This window comes from Chamaea fasciata, unplaced genomic scaffold (genome assembly GCF_029207755.1).
Source record: "Chamaea fasciata isolate MVZ Bird 193981 ecotype frontalis unplaced genomic scaffold, bChaFas1.0.hap1 SCAF_8, whole genome shotgun sequence".
Classification (NCBI taxonomy): Eukaryota; Metazoa; Chordata; class Aves; order Passeriformes; family Sylviidae; genus Chamaea; species Chamaea fasciata.
Genome location: NW_027094093.1, coordinates 1,464,942 through 1,491,523, shown reverse-complemented (window position 1 = coordinate 1,491,523; position 26,582 = coordinate 1,464,942). Strand labels below are relative to the sequence as shown.

Sequence of the window (26,582 nt, the reverse complement as noted above, 5' to 3'; positions counted from 1 at the left end):
TCTAACAAATCCAGAAAGAGATCCCCAAACTCCTCTAATAAATCCATGGCAGAAGATGCCAAACTCCTACAACGAATCCAGAGATCCCAAAAAGTGCATGAAAAGTGATCCCCAAACCCTTCTAATAAATCCATGTCAGGAGATCCTAAAATCCTTTAATAGACCCATGGCAGAAGATCCCAAAGCCCTTCTACTACAGCCATGGCAGGAGATCCCAAATCCCTGTAATAAATCCGCGATACAAAACAACTGTGTGTTTGAAAGAGGGAGCTGGTCTTTGTAGAATGTCAGGATGGTTTCGTTTGGAAGGGACCTTAAAGCTCACCTTAAACGGTGGCGTTCCACCGCGCGCCATGGGCAGCGACACTTTCCGCTATCCCAGGTCGCTCCAAGCCCTCATCGAGTGTGTCCTGGAACACTTCCAGGGATGGAGGTCCCACAGATTCCCATGACACCCCCTGCCCTGACGCCGGGAAAACTACAACTCCCAGCACGCCCCGCGCGGGCCCACGCCCTCTCCGTTGGCTGCCGGTCCCGGCGTGCTTTGCCCGGCGCCACACAACAAATATGGCGGCGGCCTCGGGCCCGTGGCCGTGAGGGCCGGGCCGGGCACGGTGAGTGGCGGGCCCTGAGGGGCCGGGGACCGCCGGCCCGGGGGACACTGCCGGCCTTGGGGGGCTCCTGGAATGGGTTTATTAGAGGGCTTTGGGTTCTTCTGCCATGGGGATTTGGGATCTCCTGTCACAGATTTATTAGAGGAGTTTGGGGTCTCCTGCCATAGGTTTCTTGGGGCATTTGGGATCTCCTGTAACAGATTTATTAGAGGGGTTTGGAATCTCCTGCCGCGGGTTTGTTGGAGGGGTTTGGAATCTCCTCCCGTGGGTTTATTAAAAGGTTTTGGGATCTCCTGCGGTGGGTTTATTAGAGGGTTTGGGAAACCTCTGCCACAGGTTTATTAGAGGGCTTTGGGAGTCTTAGGGCTTTATTAGAGAATGTTGGGATCTCCTGCCATGGGTTTATTAGAGGGTTTTGGGAACCCGTGGCATGGATTTTTTGGAGAGGTTTGGGATCTTCAGCAGTGGGTTTTTTACAGGGGTTTAGGATCATTTGTCATTGATATCCCAAAGGGTTTGGGGGGATTTTCTGTTCTGGATTTGTTAAGAGGATTTTGTGATCTCCTGCTATGGATTTATTGGACGGGTTTGGGAATCTGATGGGTTTATTAGAGGGATTTGTGGATCTTCTGTCATGGAAATATTAGAGAATTTTGGGATCTCCTGTCATAGATTTATTAGAGAGATTTTGGGATCTCTTGCCATAGATTTATTCCAGGATTTTGGTTTCTCCTGCCAGGGGTTTATTCCAGCCCGAGGCCCTGTGCTCTTGAGCTGTCTCTGCTTTGTGAAGGCCCTGGGCCATCCAGAATCCCTTCCAATTGCTATTCCTGTGTGGTTTTTCAGGGAGGGAGGATCCAGAAATAAGGAGCGAGGGAGGATTTGGCACTCCAGTGCCTCTCCGGAGTGGTGGGTGGGTGGTGTCTCCTGGATATGGCCCTTTTTTGGGACAAACCATCCACTTAGGAGCTGCTGGGCATCCAGGGAGGAGAAGAATCTAAATGATAAAGTGCAACAGGCCTGACTGGAAACAGGAGTGAGGGCTGGGAGACAGCTTGGAATGAGTGCCAAGCTCAGGAATTCCATCCAGCAGCCTGGGAGGAAGGGCCTTTGCAGAGATTTTAAGGCAGTCAAGAGCTGCATTCAAAGGAGGAAAAGCTGAGGCAAAGTGATTCATTTCGTATTTATGTTCATTGGGAAAGTGAAACTTTAAAACCTTTCTGCTTTAATGGCTCGGATGAAGAAGTCCCAGGGATTTGGAGGAGGTGGATAAGGATAATCCAAAGTAGGGGACAGTTCACTTGTAGAAATAAATAACAGCTTTGTGCAAAATGGAATTGTGGTGGGTTTGATTCTGGTGAAAAGTCTGCTCAGACCTGTGGTAACAGAAATGCTTTTAATTCACCCTTTCTTGTGACATTAATTTATACTTTTACATGGATTAATTTTTAGAATGACCAGAATAAGGTGGGAAAAAATATAAACAAATTCTTCCATCAGGGCTTCCAGGTTTATCTTGGAGAATTTGAGGTAGGCGGGTTCAACTGCATATTTTACAGTAAATTCTTACTTTATCTTTTTGAAGGACTCTTCTGTCTTCACAATGTTTGGGGACTTATTTGAAGAAGATTTTTCCTTTATTTCCAACAATCATTGTGGGAAAGGGAAGAAATCAAAGCCCAGAGAGTCTGAGCCTCCAGCTCCCAGGGATTTCACCAACCTCAGTGGAATCAAAAATCAGGGTGGGACCTGCTACCTCAATTCCCTTCTGCAGACTCTGCTTTTCACTCCTGAATTTAGAGGTGAGGTGCTCAAGATCTTCTTAAAATAATGTTGAGATTGATATTTTAGTGAGACTTGAACTTCTGGTTATTTATTTAGTAGTGGACTCAGGTGATTTTGGGGCACAGTTCACTTTAAGTAAATTACTGCAGAATAAAGTCATAGTGTTTGACATTAAAACACGTTAAATTTTTAAAGAGGGGATGTTGACTTTTTAAGTAATAATTTTCTGCCAATTGCAGAGGCTTTGTTCTCCCTGGGACCTGAAGAACTTGGGACTCTGGATGACAGCAGGAAACCAGATGCAAAGGTGTTGGGAACTTTCCTGTTTGTGACTGTTTGACATGGATTTGGAGGAATGTGGTTCCAGTTCATGAGAAACTTAGGAAAATGAGTAATATCCTAAATTTGACACAGAGAGGCAGTTTGGTCTGGCTGATACTGGATCTTTCAACAGTTCTGAGCTTTCATTGCCATAAGGTTTTGCTTCGGAGATCAGATATGGAATCTGTTTCTGCTGAGATATTCTCCCTCCCACCTCATTCCACCCTACCACCAAGCCCTTCAGGAGAGCTGGAGAGGGACTTGGGATGAAGGATGGAGGGACAGGACACAGGGAATGGCTTCCCACTGCCAGAGGGCGAGGAGAGATGGGATATTGGGAGGGAATTGTTCCCTGTGAGGGTGGGGAGGGCCTGGCACAGGATGCCTAGGGAAGCTGTGTCTGCCCCTGGATCCCTGGAAGTGTCCAAGGCTGGGTTGGACATTGGGACTTGGAGCATCCTGCGACAGTGGAAGGTGTCCCTGCCCCTGGCAGAGGTTGAATGGAATAGGCTTTGAGGTCCCACCCAGCCCAAACCATTCTACTTGGCTGTGTAAGGTGATGTGCTGTAGATTTTTGGGAACAAAGTCGGACTGCTTGGTGTGAATTGAGTAATATGCATAATGAAGTAGGCAGGGGTAGTTTACCACCAGCTCTGTAATAAGTTGCTTCTGTTTTTGTTGGCATGAGTGGTTTGAAGGCTGTGTCTGATGTGCTGGTTGTGTTCCCTTGCTGTTGTTCCCAGGTTCGGATAATCCCGCTGCAGCTGCAGCGCCTGTTTGCTCAGCTCCTGCTCCTGGACCAGCAGGCTGCATCCACCACAGACCTCACCGAGAGCTTTGGCTGGAGCAGCCATGAGGTGCCAGTCTCCATCCCCACACTTCTCCCTGGATAGAGATGGGTTCTGGAAGTCTGATGTTTAGGAAATAGCTTAAAATCCTTCAAGCTGCAGAGATGACATTGAATTGGGTCAGCTCTTGGTGTATCCTGTTGGATCTCCACATGGAGTCCATGGCAGTTGTTTACAGGGAGGAACAGAAGATGATTTTTCTCTTAGATGCAATTCCAGTTGCTTTTCCTTTGTTTTTACAGGAGTGTTTTACTTGTCCTAAGATACTTTGATTCTTACCCAAGTTGAACTCTGTCAGGCAGAGATTAATCTAAATCTAGGGAATGGCTTCAAAGTGACAGAGAGCAGGTTTAAATGGAATATTGGGGAGGAATTGTTCCCTGTGAGGATGGAGAGGCCCTGCCACAGGGTGCCCAGAGAAGCTGTGGCTGCCCCCAGATCCCTGGAATTGTCCAAGGCAGGGTTGAACATTGGGGATTGGATCAGCCTGGGACAGTGGAAGGTGTCCCTGCCCATGGCAGGGGGTGGAACAAAATGATCTTTAAGGTCCTTCCAACCCAAACCACTTTGGAATTCCATGATTCTTCCCAAGCAAAAGTGTCTTAGGTGGGTTGTAGCATAACCAAATTACCAATAACAGTAATAAAGGTAGTACTTCACTACTCAAGGAATAAATGCATGAGTAGTCTAAGGCTCTGGGACACTTGATGTGTTATTTTTAAGCTATAAGCCAAGCACAGCAGTGTTTCATTCCTTCCTGTTTGATTTTCCTCCTGCAGGAGATGAGGCAGCACGATGTGCAGGAATTGAACAGGATCCTGTTCAGTGCTCTGGAGACTTCCCTCGTGGGGACGTCGGGCCATGACCTCATCAACCGCCTGTACCATGGCATTATTGTCAACCAGATTGTCTGTAAGGAGTGCAAGAATGTCAGTGAGAGACAGGTAAAGCCAGGGATCTTCCACTGGGGGGTTCTCTCCAGGCTGTTGACTTTAAATGTTCTTGCTTTTAAAGTCCAGAAATAATGTCATCCTTGTTGAGTGCCATGTTGAATCCAGGTAGTGAATGTTGGACTGTAAGTCTTTGCCTGCACTTTCTAAATGAGAGGTAGAAAACCCAAATGCTTTGCATCTTCTGAGTAGATGGTAGATGTAGTTAGCACAGAGTGCAGTGAGGTAACAGCAAAACATATCTTTAGAGTCTTTTATGCTCTTCGTAATTTAAAAAATCAATTTTTAACAACTAATTTCTGTGACCATTTGAGGGTTTTTTGCCCATCTCTATGATGAATAGGATTGGTATCTTTCTAATCACCACCAACTTGCTCTCCTCAGAACCTCATTTCTTCTTGTCCTTTCTGCGCAGGAAGATTTCTTAGACCTGACAGTGGCAGTCAAAGGTGTGGCTGGCTTGGAGGAGGCCCTGTGGAACATGTACGTGGAAGAAGAATACTTTGAGAATGACAACTTGTATCGATGTGGAGCCTGTGATAAACTGGTTGAAGCTTCAAAGGTAACACCGTGGGGTGGGATGATGTGGGGTTAGATGGGATATCAGGAAAAAATCCTTCCCTGTGAGGGTGGGGAGGCCCTGGCACAGGGTGCCCAGAGAACGTGTGACTGCTCCATCCCCTGGAAGTGTCCAAGGCTGGGCTTGGAGCAACCTGGGATAGTGGAAGGTGTCTCTGCCCACAGCAAGGGATGGCACTGGATGGGCTTTAAGGTCCCTTCCAACCCAGACTGTTCTGGGATTCTGTAAAACCTCAGCAGGAATGTCAAGAAAAGCTCCTGTGGCTCATTTCCCAAATGTTGTTGCAGTTTTTTGTCCCTAACACTGAGTGTGGTATAATTTGGAGAGTACTGACTCTTTCAACACCTCTGCTGCACCTTGCTCTAGGCATTTTGAAGGGTTGGCTGAAAGACAAGTTGGAGCATAAAACAAAAATGTGCAATGAGAGAAATCATGGAAACTCACTTCTGGAGAACCCAGATGAGAGAGAAGAACAATAAGCAGCTGTTGCTCTGTGCAGGGAATGGGATCTCTTGCTCTGTTTTTGTGGAGGGAAGCAGACTCAGGTTCTTAGTTACACTCTGCCCTTTTCACAGAGCCAGAGCTCCTTCACCTCCTGCAGGATTGGTGAAGTCCAAACCCTGTAGCCCTCTGGATATGGAGGGAGTACCTCAAAGGGAAGCTGAGGTCAGGCCAGGTTACTCAGTGACTTGGGAGTTCAGGAACACTCAGCAGTGCCTCACGTGTCTTGTTGCAAGGGCTGGCTGGGGTTTAGCTGGGCTGGGTTCAAGGCAGGGTAAAGTTGTCTGCCTCTCACAAGTGCTCATCCATGCAGGAGGAGAGTGGGAACTCTGAATTTTGGTAGGAAATCACAGTGCTGAAAGTTGCCAGGCTGTGGATGCAAATGGAATTCCTAATTCAGGGGATTTCTTAAACCCTGTGTGTGTTCCTGTTACGACTCTGCCAGTGGAGAGGAGGACAGAGACATAGAGAGGCTCAGAAACATGGCCATGGAACCCACACCTGCTGTCACAGGTGGTAGAGGATAGTTGGTTTTACTTTCCAACAGGGTTCTTGTTGTGCTCACCCATCAAGTGGTTGGATCTGGATTAGTCTGGAATCATTAAAATGGATTATCCTGGCTTCCCTGCCTGGAGGGTGCTCCCCTGTAGAAATGAGGGAGACTTTAGCTCCTGGTTGTTCTGTGACTGCCTGTGTAGAGCCCGTGGGCTATGGAAATGTCGCTACTGACTGGAATTTCACCAATGTCCTTTATTTTCTGTGGCAGGATCAAATATGGGACTGGTGATCACCAATCAAGAAGGATGTGGGGCTCAGCAGGGGGGGAAGATCTGGGTTGCTTTTAGGCCTTGTATTTGGAAGGGAAATCAAGAATTAGTGAAGACATTTTAAAGATGAGGGCACTGGTCTTGTCCCTCTGGTGGTAACAAAGCTTTGGTGTGGAAGGATTTGACCACAGCAAGGTGAGAGCACAATTTTGTTCCGAGTCTGTGCTTAAAGTGTTTTTTAAATTCCTTTGCAGTCTGCTAAACTACGCAAGCTGCCTCCCTTCCTCACCATTTCCCTCCTGAGGTTCAACTTTGACTTTGAGAAGTGTGAGAGGTACAAGGAAACGAGCTGCTACACGTTCCCCATCCAGATCAACCTGAGGCCTTTCTGTGAGCAGGTGGGTGTTACTAACATTCATTAAACGTTTCTGTATGCTCAGCAGAGAACCTTCAGCTCAAGGTTATCTTTTATTTTGCATTTTGTCAAGTATTTGAGTAACTTTGTGGTGTCCTCCTCCACTTTTGGACTGAACTCCCTTGTAGCTACAAGGGGGAAGGGTAAAAAAAATTATCCGAAAGTTATTGAACCTTTCCTTGACAGGAAGATTATTATCTGGAAGTGGAAATTGAAATTTATTTTTGTGTGGTTATTCTCTGATAGCATTATGTATAAATTGAGCTGTATGTGCTTTAGGTGCCTGTAGTTATTCCATTTTTGTCAGGAATCTCTATTTGCATTCGTAAATATGTTTCTGGTTATAAACTGAGCTATGCCATTGCTTGATGACAAATTTTGATCCCTAAACAACACAACAGAGGCACTGTTATGGAAGAGGCAATTTTCTTCTTGAAGTGTTGCAGTGCAAGCTTGGAAATTTCTCAGTGTTTGCATTTGAGGAAGGCTTTTTAGTGTTTGTAGGTATTGCTTCTTTTCTCTCCTCTTTTAAACAAAAAAGCTTAGTTGTGAGCAAACATTGAAATTGAAAATATTTTGAATTTCCAGTATGGTTCAGATTACTGCTTGTTTAATAACACAGATTGCCCAGGGAGGCTGTGGCTGCCCCATCCCTGGAAGTGGCCAAGGCCAGCTTGGACAGAACTTGAAGCACCCTGGGCTAGTGGAAGTTGTCCCTTCCCCAGATGAATTTTAAGGTCCCTCCAAACCAAACCATTCTGGGATTTTAGGATTTATCAGCCTGTGCCTTGCTCCGTGGCTTGTGCCAGTCATTCCTTGTGTCACCAGCCCTCAAAAGCCATTTCAGTCTCTGCATGTGCAGACACACACTGAGAAATGTCTGAAGTGATGCTGAAGGTGTAAAGCTGTCCTTGTGTGAGACTGACCTCAGTTGTTGTTACAATTATTGTTTTTCTTTTTAAAGACTGAAATGGATGATTCAGAGTACATGTATGAGCTCTTCTCTGTTATTATACACAAAGGTGGCTGCTATGGAGGACACTATCATGTTTATATCAGAGATGTGGATGAATTAGGAAACTGGCAACTCCAAGTAAGTCCCAAAGGCTTTTCTTCCTTGCTTTAGAGGTTGTACTCTTCAGAAAAGTCTTAAGAGCTAGTGGATGAAAGTACATCCAAACTTAATATTTTAAAGAGGCTTTGTGTGTCTTGCCTCACTGATAAAGGCAGTTTATCAGAATATCCTTCACACTCTGAAATTGTGTATGATGATGTCAGCACAGAACAGTCCTCTAATTGTGTGTGAAACCACAATATTTGTGAGTGTCTTTCTTACCCAGGAAGAAGATAGGCTGATTGAAGAGAAGGCTTTAAGCGACACTGAGAATGCCAAAGAAACAGAAAATCCACTGGCAGTCTTGAAAGGGATTTTATCAGAGGTATGGTATGTAAGGAGTTCATTGCTTTGGTTTTGGAGCTAGGGAACCTGCAAGGGGTTGGTATTTGTGAGATTGGGCAGGCTTAAGTGTCCAGGGCTCTTCTGAACTTGGTGTGAAGCATTTTAAACTTGGCTTTAATATTAACAGTGGCTCTTCATACAGACAAAGGTTCTTTTGGAGTATTTCTAAAGCTGCTCACCAAAGCTGTTGTAAAGGGAATCAGAATATCCAGAGCTGGAAGGGACCCACAAGGAGCACTGATCCAGCTCCTGGCCCTGCACAGACACCCCAGCAGTCCCACCCTGTGCATCCCTGAGAGCATTGTCCTGAAGCTCTGGCAGCCTTGGGAATGTGCCCATTCCCTGGGGAGCGTGGGCAGTGCCCCACCACCCTCTAGGGGTAGAACCTTTCTATGAGGTTAGGTTATATTTAGGTTATATCCAACCTAAACCCCCTCTGACACAGCTCCAGATGATGCTACAGCAGCTTATTAAAAACCAGGAATGATTAAAACACTTCAAAATTGGCTTCTTTGTGTTGACCCCATGACTTTTGTAGCCTTTGTTACCTTAGTTTTTTATTTCTCTGCAGGAAGAAGCTAAACAAATTCCTGTAGATCAATTAGGACAGAAATTACTGGAGAAGAAAGGGGTGTCCTGGAATAAGAAATACAGAAAACAATATGGAGCATTACGAAAGGTAATCACAGGTTTGCTAGTTTTGGTTTTAGATAACTTTTTAAATCATTTATATTATTGAAAAGTCAGAAGGATGATGATTGAGAATATGGACCCTTGTGCAAGGAGAAGTTTGTAATGTGGCTTAGCAGGCTAGGGAACAAAAGATTCCCAAGGAATTGTCTGTCTGAGATTTTGTGTATTTTTTTTTTTCCCCAGTAAAACGATTTTCCAATTGGTTGCTGTATTTTATGATGTCTTAAGCATTTGTGTTGTAGATGGGTGGAAAACTGATGTTTGCTTGTTTTTTGAAGGGAGCTACCTGCAGTTTCCACAAGAAATATTTAAATGTAAGTGTGTAGTGTGGATGTGAGGCTTTTACGCTGTTAAACTGAGAAAATACGTGAAGAAAAGCACCATAAAATGAGGGTTGAATTAATGGGGTTTCTGTTTCACTTTGAGGAGAGTCGGATGGAGCTGCTTAATGCAGGCTGTTGCATGTAAAACTTGGCATCTTCTTCATCCTGTCCTTGCTTCCCTTTCAGTATTTGCAGAATCATCCTCAGGTATTCCAGCTGAGTCCTGATGGAAATAAGGTCGGCCTGAAGGAAACACACAAGCTCCTGTTCAAGCTGGATTCTCATGGACAAAGTCTCCAGAGTCCATCCCAGAAAAATGATGGCCAGTGGAACTGTGAGAAAAACCCCCCAAGGCCAAGGGCTGCTTCTGCTGGGTGCCACTGGTTTGATCTGAATGATTCCAAAGTCCAGCCCATCAAGGAGAAGGATATTGAGAAGCAATTCCAGGGTAAAGAGAGTGCCTACATGCTGTTCTACAGAAAAGCTCAGCTGAAAAGGCCCCCTGAAGGTACACAAAGCTCATCTGGAGATTCTGGGGGGGCGTCCTGCTTTGACATTTTTTCTGGAGGGCTTTTTTGTCCTTTTCAAACTTTATTTTCTCAGTTTTCCTTATAGTGATCATTTGAAAAAAGAGTTAAAGGAAGATACAAGAAGGTGGTGACCTGTTAATTTGCTCTAGCTGACTAATTTTTTTTACCCTGCTCCACAAGTAATGGCAGAGCATCAGCTGAAATAAATACAAGCTGTTGTTAGTGGCATTTATGCCTTAATTTCCCTTAAAGAAAGGTTGATCGGAAGGAGTAAAAGCATTTGTTTGTTCTTTATATCATCTCGCAGTTGTTTTCAGTGATTATTGTACTGTAATGTCTCCTCTTGATCCCTTTTCTTGTTTGCTAAACCACATTTTAAGCCTATTTTTTTTTTTGTTTCAGCACGAGGAAATCCAAGGTACCAAATTCCTGAGCACCTGCTGAATGAAATGAATGCTGCTAATACAGAGCTGCAAAAAAAGAGGTATATTGGTGTCACTGTACTCAAACAGCTCCCATCTGCAGACTCCCAAGGGATCCTAAAGGAAAGAAATTCCTTGAGCAGAGTCAGAACTGAAATGGTTCAATGTCATAGAGGTTAATTGAAGGACATAATTTTTGTATCCGTATTCTGCTGGTTCTCTGCCTTCCCTATTAGCAGGCAGCCTACAGAATTTCAAGGGAAACATACTTACAGTTTCAGATTGTACTTGTTTTCTGGTGAAAGTCACTGCAATTCTGGAAAGAGAGTGGAATGCATTACCTTTATTGTGTTTATAGAGGTAGTTCTCCTCTGGGAGAAGGGGGAAGGACTTGGTTTACAGTGAATTTACAGATAAATGATATTCTCTGCCAGAAAAGTGAAGAGCTTGTGGTATTCAGGTTGGACAAACTTTCCCTTGTGTTGAGGGACACAAGTGCTGATACACCTGAATCACAGTTAAGATATCAAAATACAGACACAAGAGTGACAATTTGTGGAATATTTCACACAAGGTTGTGGCTGCCCCATCCCTGGAAGTGTCCAAGGCCTGGTTGGACGGGGCTTGGGGCAGCTTGGGGTAGGGAAGATGTCCCTGCCCATGGCAGGGGGGAGAGCTGGATGAGCTTTAAGGCCCTCCACACCAACACCATCCTGAGATTCTGTTTCTGAGTGAATTCCACTCCTTTATTTTTTTAAATGTTTGCTACTACAACTAGGCACAGGTATAAAGGAGGGAAGGGATGTGACAGGGCATTTAGCCCTGGGGGGATCAATTCCAGGACAGCCACACAGAAATACCCGTTTGGTGTTAAATTCAGCAGTTTGTTGTGTTGTTCTCCCAAAGAGCTGAATGTGACTCAGCAAACAATGGCATTGATTTACATCTCCACCTGAGCTCCTGCTATAAATTCCACAACGGGGCTTTGCATCCTTCACTTTCTTGGAAAGAGAGCGTGGTAGATCTGACTATTGACAGAAGGAAAACACTGGGAGACCTTCGGCAGGCAGTGTTCCAGGTACCTGCTCTATCAAATAAACTCAAACTTCACTTTTACCTGAGTTACTGCTACCTCTACAAATATATTTATGCTGCAATCTTTGTGTCAAGGAGAAATGTTCAACAGTAAATGGAGTTCAGGAGGCTAAAAACTTAATATGAGTTTACACAGGAGGAAAGAGTGGTGTGGGGTCTGTGCTTGAAGCCATGAATTTGCTGGAAGTTTAACTATAGAGACTTCAAAGTTCACATGAGCTAATTAATTATATTTGGGCAGCATGTAGCATGGCCATGGATTGACATTGCACAACTCCAGGCTTATTCTTAATATTTCATTTTGTGACAGAGTTGTCTTTGTCTTTCCAAGGAGTCACCAAGTGAGCTTGAGAGTCAGGCTGTGGCAGCTTTCAGCAGATTGCAGTTATTGTGAGGGCTGTGAGTTACTGCTCTGTTACTTTTTACATAATTTTTCTGGTTATTTTTCCCAACTAGATGTTGGAGTCTTGGGAAGGGGACATGGTTCTCAGCATGGCCAAGCCTTTACCAGCAGGATTACACCTGTACCAGGTGCTTGATGGTAAGAGCACTGCATGCCAGGTTTCCATGCTGTTGCTGTATTTAAATTCCTGCAGACATCAAAGATTTCATCTATAAACCATCCTGGAGATGTGTATTACTGAACACTCTTCCAGCTCAAACTCCTGTTAAGTTACTTAAATTATTTATTTCACTCTTATTAGTGGAATGAGTAATTTTGAGATTTTGCTGTGAAATCTTTGTTGTGAAATGCAGTAAGACTGCAGATCTTAAGCAAGCTAAGCACATCTGCTGACAAGAATGTATCAGTCTGTGTCTTGCCCTTGATTTGCTTGTGGATGTTTGCTTTCATAGGATTGGCCTAATAGATGGAGGAGAGGATAGAAGAGAGGAGCCAGGGTGACATCAAAGGAAAATGTAGGTTAGACTTCAGCTGAAGTAGGAATTTCCCATTTGTAAAGGGAAATGCTCACATAAAGAGTTCATTAATTTATTAAGGGTACATCAGTTTCTCAAATCATCATTTTTGTCTCCAGCTTTGCTTTGTTAGGCAATTCTAAATGTCAGTCTTTGAAAACTTATTAACTTTTATGTTCTCTGTGGTCAACCTCAGAAAATCAATGTTGAACCAGCACATAACACAACTCTACATAATGTTGACATCAAAACAGATACTCAGAGCTGGTCTAATATTCCTCCCGCTGCTTGTACAGTTCTAAAAGTGCAGTGACTTTTAAAAACTTGCTGACCCTGTTTGTGTGTTTTGTGGGGAGCAAGAGCTTGATGATTTGCTCCTGTTTTTTAGGAGATGAGCTGACCCTGGATGGCATTGGGCTGGCTGATGGAGTAGACATCTTTGTCTGGAATGGGAAAGAGGTAAAGGAACCAAGCACTTCCTTCCTTGTCAGCTCTGAAGAGATAAGACTGTGCAAAGTCTCCTGGAAGTCCTGTGCTGCTTTTGTAGTTTTCCATCTTCCTTTTAATACTAAGGCTTCTGCTTAACCTGGAAGTGGTTGTGAAGCACAGCATTTTATTCTGTCTTTCTAGTGGAATAAAATGCTACTTTAAAATGATTTTTACTATAAAACTATCCATTTTATTTTGGCTTTCTTAAGAAAAAAAAGACCCCAAACCAAACAAAACCACCCAAACATGTAGTAACAGAGTCAGGGTTTGTCTTGGTTTTATTTTTGGTATCTTTTTTTCTATTGCAGTGTTTGTGTCAATAAATTTTCTTCAACAAAGAATTTAGATTGAATGTCAGATAGCTCAAGCCTTTAAAATGTAAAGTCACAATATTCAGTCACATTTGGGTAATTCTTTACATCCTGAGGGTCTAAGTTCCTCTATTCTAGATTTTGCCAAGTGTCCACTGGTTTCCCAGCTGCTGTTACCTGGAATGGTTTGGGAAGGGACTTAAGGATCTCATTCCACTTCCTGCTGTGGACAGGGCACCTTCCACTATCCCAGGCTGCTCCTGTTCCAGCCTGGCCTTGGACACTTCCAGGGATCCAGAGGCAGCCCTGATGCTCTGGACAACTTTGTGCTTTGTCCTCCCACAACCTCTGGGTTACTCTGGTTGTTCATTCAGCAAGAATTTGGTCTGAGGTGGTTTGTTTGTGAGGGGATAGTATCCATTTTTGGTCTCAATTTTCTCGCTGCCCAGTCTCTCCTGTATTTTCTGGATCAGCCCCACACAGAGCTGCCATTCCTTCCTCCTTTCCCTCAGGTCGGAGGCACAAAGGTGCTGACGGGCCCTGAGCACGAGCCCGTGGTGCTCAACGTGCTTCGCTTGGCCGAGCACAACGAGGGCGGCAAGGGGCAGCACTTCAGCGAGGCCCAGCATGTGTTCTCCTGCAGCACCAGCCTGGGGCAGCTGCACTCGGCCTTGGCTCCAGCTGGGGGCATCATCCTCAAAAATGGCTCAGGAGCAGACAGAGAAGCCAAGAACTGGGAAGTTTTCCATGAGGAAGACATGAAGGAAACAGTCCGAAGTGTTGGGCTCAGGGATGGATGCTCTGTGCTGATCTTAGACAGCCATGACCAGAGGTAATGTTTCTGATTATGATTGTAGTTAAACAAAAAAAGTGGTTTTGGCAAAACCTTTTTGTTCAAATTATACTAACAGCATATATTCTTGTAACTAATTATCACTTTGAGCTTACAAATACAAGTATTTTCATCTTAAGTTTTGGAGACCAGTTATTTATCAGCTGTTAGATTTTTTTCTTGCCCTCAAAATGCAGCCACAACCTTTGATTTACACTTATAAAGGGGATAAAACCCGGTAGGAACAACTCATGTTCAGTGAATCCAACACTGCCAGGAGCATATTTGTGGAAACAAAGAGAAGCTCAGGCCAGAGTCACCAGCTGCAGGCAAATGGATTTTAGGGCCAGTGGTTAATCATATTACACAGCACAAGTTTGTTTAATAGAGAGAAATCTGTGTGCAGTGCATTGTTGATGGCTATGACACAACAAAAGGAGCTCCATGCTGCTACCTTGAGTGAGAATCTGTAACTGAATGTGGCACTTTACCAATACTTTCGCTGTTTTTCATGTTGATACTCTTTTGTGACAAGTAAAGATATATTTAATAGGAAAAAATAGAGAAAATGCCTAAAAAGGCCTCTGCTAAAGCATGAATGACATAATTTGCCTGGAAAATAGTCTCATGACACTCTGTGCTCCCTGAGGCCTCTGTCCTGTTAGATGCCATCAGTACGAACAACTTTGGCATCATCCGTTTATTTGGGAGCTGTGCTGGTGAGTGATGTAGCCCTGCCAATGTTTAGTTTTCCTGTCTCTGACTGTCTCTGCACTGCTGATTCCCACAGCTTTGTCAACGTGGCAAGTGGGAATTTGACTGCCTTCACCTATGACATCAGCTGGCTCCAAGTGAAAAACTTCTGTGGTGTGGAAGAGGAGGAGAAACATGTTAAAATCACTGCCACTATTGAAACAGTAAGGACTCTGCTTTCCTGAACAGCCTGGCCACTGCACTTGGCCCAGCTCATTTGATTTAGCCTCAGGGATGGAGCTTTTCCCTGCTGAAATTAGTGTTCAGCTCAGAGTTACAATCCCTGGGATATCTGCAGGTGGCGTAAACCAGTGCAGTGTTTTAGTGTCAAGCAGTTTTCTCTTTGGATCGTCCTGTGAATGGAAGCTTGAGATGGTGTCAGTAACCAAAGCTAAAAGAGGAGGGAAGGATTGTCTTTGTGTACTGGCACTTGAACAAGGAGGGGTGTTGGTGGCATTCCAGGCTGGAGGTGTTCATATCCCTTTTAATGTCGCTGTCTTTTAGGTGATGGCAGATATCAAAATGAAAGCGATCCGGGAGCTTCAGCTGGAGGAGGAGCTGGGTAAGTGTTCAGCTGCTTTATCAATCTGCTAATGTTACAATTTACTGGCTTTTGAGTGGGTTTAGTTAAAGAATAAAATCTGAGACTGTTGATGGAGTCTTGAGGAGTCTCTCTACAGTTATATTTTTGATGTCACAGAGGGAGGCCTCTAGGATGAACCTGTTGTAATTAGTCTTAAAGGTGTTACTTGTCTGAAATTCTGAGCCAAATTCCTATTTTATTCCTATTTGAATTACTTAATACTTCTCTCTTTCCTGCCCTTTTTGCTGCAGCAAATGAGAGCTGTCTTAGACCTGTTAGTGGCAATGGGAAGCTTCTGTCTCCAGGTAAATTGATTTATTGTATCACTGTTCTGTAAGAAATTCACTGGGGAGATTTGGAGTCTCTATTTGTCCTTTCCTGGGTGAAGTACCCACACATAACTCCACTGATTCCCAGGCTTAACTGAACCAGTTGTATGGGGGGGGAGGTGGGGGAGGTTTCCACTTTTAAAGTTAATTAACAGTATCAATACAAAGATAGGGGTTAAACTGAAATGTTCAGCTTGGTTTTATTGCTTACATCCCTAATCCACCTGTGCTCCTGATAGACTCTGAGAGAGCTCCATGCCTTTGTTCTCCTCATGGGACTCTCACAGATCTGTAGTCAGGGCTGAGCAAGTTAACCTCCCCAGAGGGCGCTGAAGGGTTTTCGCTTGCTCTGAGGATGATAGAATTGATGTTTTTATTTGTCCTCCCTGTAGTGCCTGAGGATTACACAGTCAAAGAAGCAGAACTGAAAATGGGAAGCTTGCTTGGGCTGTGTCGTGGGAAAGCTCCAACGTCCACTCAGGTACAGCAGTGTGGGATGGGAGGAGCCTGGTGCAGTGACTTTCCTAAAGAGAATAAAGGAAAAAAAGGGGGTATATTGCTCTTGGAATGTGCAAGTTGTAAATATCCCAGAATCCCAGAATGGTTTGGGTTGGAAGAGACATTAAAACTCATCCAATTCCACCCCCTGCCATGGGCAGGAACACCTTCCACTATCCCAGGATGCTCCAAGCCCTGTCCATCCTGGCCTTGATGTGCAGGGGAAGGAATAGTGCTGCATTTCTAGAGACCAGGGGTGGCTAATGAGGATCTGCTGATGGCTGTAACTCTTTGCTTCCTGTGCTGTTTGATGACATTCTTGCCATAGGACCTGTTCTTATGCTTCCATATTTATTCTGATAGTTTGCATTTGGATTTTCAGCTCTTCCTGTACTTCATGGTTGGGAGTGACCAAAACTACAGGCCTGAGATGGAGATAGTTGTGGAGGAGACTGCCTCGGTCAAAGAGGTAAGGCTGGTTGCTCTCACAGCTCTGCTCTCAAGCTCCTGGACAACATTCCTTGCACAAAACTGGAGGCAGAGGAGTTGGGAAGAGCCATGAACAGAGTGAAGGAAGCTCTGGTGCTACCAGTCCAGTGTTGAATTTGCAACTTTGATGTTTTTAAAAGGCACATCTGCAAACTCTGGGGCAGAATTTGTTCAAGTAAAGGAACAAACTGACAGCACAGGTTTAGTTTTCTACCAGTTTCGGAAAGCTGGCTCAGCTGACGTGGTGAATTTCTTGCCTGAAAACCATCTCATCTGTGAAGGGTTTAATATACAGCCCAAATACATCTCTATTTAGTTATTTTGTTTTAAGAATTGACCAGCACTCAGTCACTTTTTATGTCAGAAAATTCTAACATAGATTTTCTGAAAGATTTATTTCCCATCTTCAGCATTGACACAACTCTCTTCTGTGTTTATTTTTTCAGTGTCTCAATTTAATGCTGGAGAAATGCGGATTATCAGGTTAGTTGTGTTATTTACATATTTTTAAAGGAATTTTTAATATTTTTAAGACAGCTCTTCCTACCCTAAACCTTGTAAGTTTTTTCAATGATCTGTATGTCATTCTAACGTGAGGAGGAGAAAGAATTCTAAATGTCAAGTCTTTATAATATAGGGGGTTTTTTTAAAGAGCTTTTCATAGATTCAAATTATCAATTTGACACATGGGAATTCCTTCTCTTTCCTCTGAAACCAGGGAAGATAATTAGATAGGTGAGGAAGAGAGATCTGTGCAAATAAAAGATGATTTTCATACGGCAAGAGGTCTGGGGATGATGAAAGTGATAATTCATTTAGTCAGAGTTGTGTTTAAAACACAAATAAAAATAAAGAACAAAAAAAAAAGGACCCTTGACACTTCCTAAGGGTTTTGTAATATTTTCCCACACTGGCATTATTGACTAATTAGTTTTCTGCATGTATCTTTTTGGGTTTTGGTAGGTGACAACTGGCATTTGAGAAGGCTTGACTGGTGCTATGAAGCAGGGGAAGCATTAAGTCAGGAAGTAAGAGGAGCCTGTTCTAATCCACCGGTTCTTTGCTCCCTGGGGAGAAAGGCAGGTGTGGGCTGAGAGGGATCCTATGCTTTTCTTCCTGCAGAATGCTACCCTGAAGGAACTCAACGTTTGCAGAGGAGACACTTTGGTTATAACTGAAGGAAGGCTTCCAGAAAAGGTAAAAGGAGAGTGTGGGCAGTGTTTGGAGATTTGGAATCCCGGAGTGGTTTGGGTTGGGTGGGACCTTAAAGCGCATCCAGTGCCAGCCTGCCATGGGCAGGGACACCTTCCACCATCCCAGGTTGCTCCAAGCCCTGTCCATCATTGGCTTTGAACAGGTCGTCCCTTGCAAAATTGTAGCATCATTATTTTTGCACCACCACCATGTTCCCCACTAAATCACATCCCAAGCTGCCACATCCACACATTCTTTGGACACTTCCAGGAGTGGTGACTTTACTACTTCCCTGAGCAGCCTGTTTCAGAAGCTTAGTTTTAAACAAACCCTTTCTCTCTTCCTGTGCTAAAGGTGAAATTTCTCCTTGTCTGCACACAACACTTGAGCCACATGGTATTTTCTGTTCCAGGGTTTCTTGAAAATCCCCATCTGGTGGCTGAAGCCTTCAAGCCATAAGAAACATGGAGAGAATGCACAAGACCAGGTGAATGGGATCACCTGGAAGATGGAGGCTTTGCAGGTGTCTTCTGCAGCAGGTGAGCTTGGACAGGCTTTGAAAGGAGTCATCTGTGGTTGCTCTTTTGAGTCAAACCCAAATTTTAATCCAAAGCCTTAAAACCCTTCTGAAACCTAGGAGGGGCTGCATAGTTAGATCCAGGTTATGGTGAAAGAACCAACTCAGGAGACAGATGCAGCTTTGGACATAAATGCTGGATAATCCTGCTGTAGGGATGTTCCTCAGTTGGATTTGCTCAAAACCCCACTAAATTTTGTAGCGCGGGCTCTTTATTTGTCAGTCTCGGTACTGAAGGCAGTGGCAGCATTGTAAAGTGTCTCCTTCATGAGCATAGAGGTGATTGGCTTCAAATGCCAAACTCCTGAAGGCACATTTAATTCCCTTCAAGCTGTGTTGCTTTTTAGGAAGCTGTAAAAGGAGGGATGGGTAAAGCTTGCATAGTGTCAAAGACCTTAAATGCAGTATTTTAACTCTGTTCTCCTAAAGGTCAGATCTGGAACCAGCCAAGGCAGCAAAATCAAGTGAGGGTTGAGAAGGGAGAAGAAAATGAAGTGGAAATAAGAGAATTGGAAAATGGGGAACAAATTGATTTTTCATTTTGTATTAAAAATAATATTCCTCTGGTGCTGAGTTGTGCTGCAGGGCAGGACCCTTCTTGTAGAAGTTTTCTTTGCATTTTTCTCCTTCTGCCCCAAACCTTTTCTGAGTTCCACTTTCTCCCCTGTTGATTTCAGTAGTGGTGCTAAGAGCAACCTAGCTTTACTTGCAGTATGTTTAACCAGTAACTACCATTGTTTATCAGTGGGAATAACTGCTCCTAGTTCTGAAATTTGCAGTATAGGATCTGTATAGGAACTGCTTGGAAATTATCAGGATGTATTTTGTGTGCTGATTAGGGCCATGGCAAGGGGTTGGAATGAGGTGACCTTTAAGGTCCCTTCCAACTCAAACCAGTCTGGGATTCCTGGATATTCTAAGTGGACTCCAGACTCCTCTAAGTGAAATGTGACCTTGAAGTGACTGTTATCTCTCAGGACTATACGAATCATGTTGACTCTTCTGTTATTTGTTTCTTCCTCCTCCCTCTTCCCCGCTTCAAAGCTCCACCAGAGCCCACCCACCCAGGCCTGGATCTCTGTTATGCTGGCAGGATAGAGATAGCAGGAGAGGCCTCTCTGGAAGATCTGAAGATGCAGGTTAGATGTTCTCCTCTGTTGGACTGTGCGGCAGCGCTGTGATGACTTGAGCTCTATTAACAGCTCTCTTTTATTTCCTTTTCCCCTGTCTCCAGTCTGTTGTGCCATGGCATTTATGCCATGGTCACTGGTAAGTACCAAGAGGCAGCTGGAGCACGTAGCTCAGACACTTCCTTAGTGTCCCTGCTATCCCCATACTCCTGTCACATGTCCTGGCCCATGGGAGCCTTGTTGCACTTCAGCTGAAGCTCTGCTTTGCAGCTTTTGTCTTCATCTCAGTGTAAAATCTCTCCATGGGAAGCACACACATAACAAGCACCTCCTAAAAAGCCACTTCGCCATTTCCACATTGTTCTGTATTAGTTTTCTGCATCTTTTTTTTTTAATTTCTGTATGTGGAATCTGATGAGTGAAGAATTGCTTTGGGGTGCACAGGTTTGACAGCCAGGAAGGTCTGGCTCATTTTGTTTGGCCAGAAACTAAAATACCTTTGTATGGTTTTAATACACTAAAAGCAAAACCAAGCAAAACATCCCAAAAGAAAAAACTAAACCCAAACCCCACCCCAAACCCACAAAGATGTATAACCCAGTCCTACCAAAAGGCTCTGTGTGGTCTAAGCAGTTGATTGTTCTACTTGAACTGCATGGGGAAGGATGTCTCACCTGATTCTGCTCCATACCAACACTTTTTTGGATATGACTTCAGTTTTGGGCTCTGCCAGGCTGCTGCTATGGAGAACTGTTTGCAGCTTGAACAAGGAGAACTGGCTGAGCATGGAAGTGTTGTGTCCTTGGGAAGGGCTTAGAGGAGTTCAGCACTTGGCCAGAGGCTGGGGCAATGATTGCAACAGCCTCATTCCCTCCCAGTTGTTCAAATTTTGGTTAAAATAAAGAAATTGGGTACTTTGGAAATGGAAGTTGAGTTGAGAATTGTTGAGAGGGAAGGAAATACAACTTCCTTTGAGGATGAAAAGTTAGTATTTTGCTCATAGCCAGAAGCAGCAGCTGGTGTGGAATAAATCTCAATACCTTGCCCTCTTTTTTGAGAGAGTTAATCTGGTGGTTTTCTATTTTTCCAGGGAGATTGGCTGTTAAAATTATGGACAAAGTATTTCTGTTTTTCAGGCTCTGACCTTACCCTGCTGCCAGGAGCAGGTTGTGCCCCTGCCCTCGTTCCTCAGAGCTTGGACAGTGGACAGCAAACGCCCTGGGAAGCTCCTCCGGGACAACAAGCGGAGACTCAGGTGGGTTTCCTGGGGAATGTGCAGCAGGCTGGATGTGGGATGGGTTGTGGGGAGATTCAGCAGCTCAGTCTGGGAAGGCATCTTAAAGATGAGCAGTCTCACCCCTGCCAGGGGCAGGGACACCTTCCGCTGTCCCAGTTGGCTCCGAGCCCCATCCAGCCTGGCCTTGGACACTTCCAGGGATCCAGGGGCAGCCGCAGCTTCTCTGGGCACCCTGTGCCAGGGCCTCCCCACCATCCCAGGGAACAATTCCTTCCCAGTATCCCATCTAATCCTGCCTTCCAGCAGTGGGAAGCCACTCCTCCTTGTCTGTGCCTCCATGCCTTGTCCCAAGTCCCTCTTTATCTTTCCTGGAACCCCTTCAGGCACTGGAAGGGGCTCTGAGGTTTCCCTTGGAGCCTTCTCTGCTGCAGGTGAGCACCCCCAGGTCTCCCAGCCCAGTTCCAGGGCCATGTAGACAAGCTCTGTTCTATTTTCAGTGAATACAGGCTGGGTGCCAGAGTGGAAATCTGCATAGAACCGTTGCAAGAAGAAGAGAATTTGGGGTAAGACCTCAAGATCTTTATTTCTCTTGTTTCTTGCAGCTCTGCATTTGAAAGAAGCCTTAACTGAGCAGCTTTTGACTTCAGGGCTCTCGGGATATGGGAAAACCTTGGAAGCTGTTTATTTTTTTTCACAAAGTGAGGGAGGGCAGGAGAGGGGGGAGAGCTGGGAATTCTGAAAGCATGGCTCACAAGAATTTCTATTCTCTCATCTTGCTGCCAGCCCCCACGAGCTACTGCTGCGAGTCCAGATGGGAATACCAGGAGAGAGGGACTACTCCGACTCCCGGGATTTGGTGTGGGATATCTCCAAGGAATGCACGACCTGGGCTCTGAGGCAAAGAGTGGCTTCTCACTATTGTCTCCCTGTAGATAAAATTGAAATAGCCAAATACTTCCCTGAGAGATTTGAGTGGCTGCCAATATCTAGCTGGGTAAGATCTGTAATGACAGAATCCAACAGATGTTGGAGAGGAGCACATGTTGGTTTGGGCTGCAGTTGCCTAGGGATTGAATTCAAGGAGAATTCCAAACTCTCCTGCTTTGATTTTGTTCAGACACAGCAAATCTCCAAGAGAAAAAGGAGGAAAAAGCAGGAGAGTTTGCAGTCAGCACCTTATCACCTGAGGGATGGAGACATCATTGGGGTGAAGGTAAATTTCCCTGGATTTAATTGTTGCACGAGGATCAGGTTCAGGCAATGTCACCTTGGCAGTATCTTCTTCCTGGTTTTCTTTCATCCTGCTGCATTTCTGAGAGTCCTGAGATGTGGGTTTGGACACTGAATTGTGTTGATAGGGAATTTCTTGCTGCTGCTGCTGTTTGTTTTTTTTTCTCCTGGATTTTTTTTCTTCCCCTCAATTTTTTGACTTGTTTTTTTTCAAATTCTGAGTAAAATCTAAGGAAGTGCCTTTTAAAAATCACATCATACATACAAACCTGTTACATATGGATTGCTGAACTATGACAGTTCTATTTTATGGTATGAAAAGGAATTACCCAGCATTGAGCTCTGAGCTAGCAGTCAGGTTAGTTAGAAGGAAAGAACATGCTGGCTGGGTTTTAGAGCAGTGGGAGAAAAATGTGATGTCCTATCCTGCTGTTTTAGCCTATTGGAAGAAATCCATCCCTGGAAGTGTTCCTGGCCAGGTTGGATGGGGCTTGGAGCCACCTGGGACAGTGGAAGGTGTCTCTGCTCACAGCAGGGGTGGAACTGGATCATCTTTAATATCCCTTCCACTTCAAACGATTGCAATTCTAATTAACTTGAAATTAATCAGTGCAAAACTAGTCAAACAGTCTGGAAATTTACTGTGTCAGTCGAGGAACAGCTGGGAAATAGTTTGACCTTCTGACTCTGATCTCTCCAATCCTTTTTAATAACAGAACCTTCTCCTTGATGACACCAAGGACTTCAGCACCATCAGGGACGACATTGGGAAAGAGAAGCAAAGGCAGCTGGCTCTGGAAAAGAGGAAAAGGTAGCAAGCATTAAGTTTCATTTTCCTTTAGAAATATGCAAAGCGTTCGCTGCTTTTCTGGGAAGCTCTGGCTGCACCATCCCTGGAAGTGTCCAAGGCCAAGCTGGATGGGATTTGGAGCAGCTGGGATAGTGGAAGGTGACCCTGCCCATGGAGGGGAGTGGCACTGGGTGGTCCTTAAGCTCCCTTGAAATCCAAACCATTCCATGATTCAGCCTAATTAGATAATTTTTGAGGCCAGTGGTAGCTGGGTGCTGTCAGAGCACACAGTTCCAGTAATCCTGCAGGGAGCACTTGTATAATTCAAACTCCTGGCTCTCAGTGTTCCTCCACTGAGCCTCATGGTTCTTCCTCTTGGAACGCATCATGGAGTTGAAAATGAACCCTTGGCTGGCCTGACCTTGCACAGGCTGTTTTCACAGCTCACTGGAACTCAAGAGTTCAGGCCAGACTCACCCTGCTAAGGCCCAGCACTAAATATTAACTGTGTTATTTCTGTTTTCCAGCCGCCAGGAGCGTGTCCAGGATCCCTTTTTCCCTGAGGAGAAGTTCCCCATGAAGCCCCGCAAACCAGAAGTGGCTCTTTCCATCAACGTGGGGGTTTTCAGATAGCACCAGGAGCTGCTCTGCGCACACCACCCTGTACTAACCTGGCCTGCAGGGCCTCAGCTCCAGCAGCAAGAGGGACTTTCCCAAAGTGTCTTCAAGGATCCCTGAGGCACAAACTGGCTGTAGGATTCAGGATAACTCTGATTTTCTTCTGCTCTTTCTTGGGGAAGTGCTTTAAGGTCCCTTTCTCAGTGTGGTACTTACTCTCAGGCTGAGTAAATGCACTTTATGGAGGAGGAAAAGGATTAATATATTGTATAACCCCTCAGTGACTCTTTTGTAACCACCTGAAATGCTTTGTTGGGTCAGATCTGACCTCTTGCACCATCACTACTGACATTTAATGCAGTCATAATCATCTCTTTCTAGAATTTTTTCCCATCTCTGATCACTGAAGCTGCTGCTACCAGAATTTGCTTTTCTCTCTTTATCTCTAAACACAAGTCTGTAGGAGCTGGAGTCAGCCCTCAGAATTACGGAAATGTGGAAATCGATGAGCAAAGTGTAGGAAATTGGCTCAAAAAGAGCCAGTCCAGGATCTGTCAAGATGTAAAACCTAGAGACCTTTTGTGATACGGAACAACAGGAATGTAATCTTAGATTTTGAAGTTTCTGGGGCTTGTTTTGTTGCCTGTAAAACTTCATTTTGCAGTTTCTAGGGCATTTTTGTTGTTCCCAAACTTCATTAACAAGACAAAACGGTTGGAAAAAAAGGACAGATCCGATGTTTGATCTTCAGTGGGTTTTACTGTACTCAAAAAAGGGCTTGTATTTACTTTCAGTGCTCTGCTTCAGAGGAATTTCCCTAATTTTCTATCTTTCCAGCTGTTCTGATACTCTGTTACATTGGAGAACCTGTTTCTTTTGGGGTCCTTAGTTGACTTCAAGCAGCTCACTGAGCTGTGCTCCAGGTCAAAGGCTCTGAAGTATTAACTCCAAAGTGAGCCTGGTTGTCCTTAATTAAATCTGTGATAATGACAGGACAAAACACGAGTTTGCTTTTGGGGGCTGCAGTAAATATTTGACCTATTTGCTGTATGTGTAGGTTTTGTAGTAGGAGCTGCCACTTGAGCAGATTCCTCAGATTTTGGCTTAAGTGAGATTTTTCATGTACCTTTTATAGGTTAACACTATTCTGGTACTTCAGACGGCATAAAGGTGAAAACTGACACTCTGCCATCAGCAAAAAAAAAAGTGAAAAGCACCGTGAAACACATGATTATTATGTATTTCTTTGCATATCTTTAGAATTCAGCAGGTGCTCCTGTGCTCTGCAGAAGGGGCTCTTTAATGTCCTCACTCACTTGAATCCTGAAATCCCAGTTTCATAGATAGATTTTTCTGCCTGAGGGGAGGGCAGCGAATGTTTTCCCTTCTTAATTTGTGTCGCCTTCTTTCCACATCAGGTGTTCTTGTGAGCCTGGGTTTACGGCAGGGATCAGAGGTGCTGATTCCAAAGGTTTGTGTTCCCACATGGTTCCAGCCCACTGGGTTTATTTGCTGTCACTTTAGTTCCTCTGGTTCCTGCTGGAAAGCTGGACTGAGCTCAGCCTTCCCCTCTTGAATAACTGGTCTCTCCCTGAGAACACTGAATTTGGAGAAATTGAAATGCAAATTCCAAGTGGGAATTTTGTGCCTTTGTTCAAGTGTAATGTAGCAGCACCTGCACTGAACCAATCTTGGATTATTTCTAATGTTGGCTCAGAATGCAAGGTTTTGGTTTTTTTTTTCCTTAAAACTCTTGTAGGCCATTCCACAACAAGTGAGTTCATGGTAAACAGGGCTGGGGAGAGGAAACACCTTTTGGAAACAGAGTCTTTGTGACTCTGTGCGTTCTGATGGTTATTTGCAAAGCCTGGAAGAGCTTTCGTCTTTATTTTTCAAGTGTTCTTCACAAAATAAAATGCCATTTTTATCTGCCCAATTGGGTTGTCTGTGGATGTCTCACTGGTTGGGAACAGCACAAACTGGTTTCTGACACGAGCATTAACTAGCTTTAATTTTCCAACGTTCCTGAACCAACATTCCCACCTCTGGGGGAGGTTCCCCCATTCCTTGTGGCTGGTGTCTTTTCCTGAGGGTCCTGGCTTGGCCCTGGCTCAGGGTTCTGAGTGCAGGAGCAGCTTTGCTTTGTCCTATGTTTCCAGTCCCTGTGGAGAAAGCACTGAGGATGGCAGGGAAGGTTCCTCCATCAGAACACAAAGCCACTCTGGAGCCTTAGACTTAGAAAAAGCCTTGGAAAAAAATTTAATCCCAGTTTTAATGAGTTGTTTGAACTGGTTATTTTGAGCAAGAGGTTTTGACTGAAATTAGCAATTAGCTTCTAGAGCCTATTAAGCCACTTTCTGGGAAGTTAATTATTTTTAGGGGTTTGTTGGTTTTTTTGGTTTTCTTTTCTTTTTGGTCATCTGGTTCATCCCAGCTTGCTCAGACCTTTCTGGGATTCTGGACTTGGAGACTGGGGGTTTCCAGGTACAGGGAAATCTCCCAGAGTTGAGCTGAAAGATTTCTACACTTCTCAGCATCCTTCCTGACAAGCGTGGTGCAGAGTTCGTGGCATTTCCAAGAGGTTTAGCAGGGTTAAATGGGATATTGGGAAGAAATCCTTCCCTGTGAGGGTGGTGAAGCCGTGGCTTTTGGTTCTTCAGTTAAATGGAACTTTGCTTCCTTGGGGTGCCTCTGCAGGAAAATGAGCAAATGAGGCCAAATTTAAACTCCCCCCCCCACCCCGAGATTCCACCTCAGGCATCTCAGATGTTTCATAGAGAATCAGTGGAAAAACCCAGATATACCACACAAACCCAAAATAAACATCCCTCTTCCCCAGAGCAGCTTCTTCCCAGTCTTCTTGCTTCCTCTGAGACTTCTTTCACTGCCCTGGGATGTGGGAGCTGTCAACACCTCCTGTTCTTCCCAGGATCACCAGATCCCAGGGTCAGGGATTGTCTGGGAACCTCAGCAGCAGTGGGCTGGGGGGAAGGTAAAATTCACTTCCCTCAAGCACCTGCTGGCAGGAGCCCAGGTGGAATTACCTGCTTGGCCTGGAAGTGGCAGCTTCCTTTTTGCTGGAAAAACTTTGTCTGCACTAAGACTAGATCGATTTGCTTTATAATGCCACTTTTTATTCCTAAATCTGATTCTTCCTTTACAGAAGGGTGATCCAGTCCAACCCCTGCCATGGGCAGAGATACCTTCCACCATCCCAGGCTGCTCCAAGCCCCAGTGTCCAACCTGGCCTTGGACACTTCAGGGATCTAGGAACAGCCACAGCTTCTTCTGGCACCCTGTG

The 26,582-nt window shown here is 44.7% G+C and overlaps 1 protein-coding gene across 1 annotated transcript; it reads left to right on the top strand.

The window, feature by feature from the left end:
• The first annotated feature begins 560 nt into the window (after positions 1-560).
• USP40 (ubiquitin specific peptidase 40) lies at positions 561-25,217 on the top strand. Its single transcript, XM_066189357.1, has 32 exons — positions 561-614; positions 2,200-2,416; positions 2,639-2,706; positions 3,464-3,577; positions 4,348-4,512; positions 4,934-5,080; positions 6,621-6,764; positions 7,746-7,874; positions 8,122-8,220; positions 8,812-8,919; positions 9,443-9,764; positions 10,189-10,270; positions 11,115-11,286; positions 11,760-11,844; positions 12,610-12,680; positions 13,534-13,853; positions 14,644-14,770; positions 15,111-15,168; positions 15,441-15,494; positions 15,911-15,999; positions 16,399-16,485; positions 16,952-16,988; positions 17,469-17,533; positions 17,628-17,702; positions 18,112-18,238; positions 19,321-19,415; positions 20,543-20,661; positions 21,141-21,206; positions 21,427-21,637; positions 21,761-21,856; positions 22,590-22,684; positions 23,191-25,217. The coding sequence occupies exons 2-32, from the start codon at positions 2,218-2,220 to the stop codon at positions 23,294-23,296; spliced, it is 3,732 nt and encodes a 1,243-aa protein (XP_066045454.1). The 5' UTR covers positions 561-614; positions 2,200-2,217; the 3' UTR covers positions 23,297-25,217.
• The last annotated feature ends 1,365 nt before the right edge of the window (positions 25,218-26,582 follow it).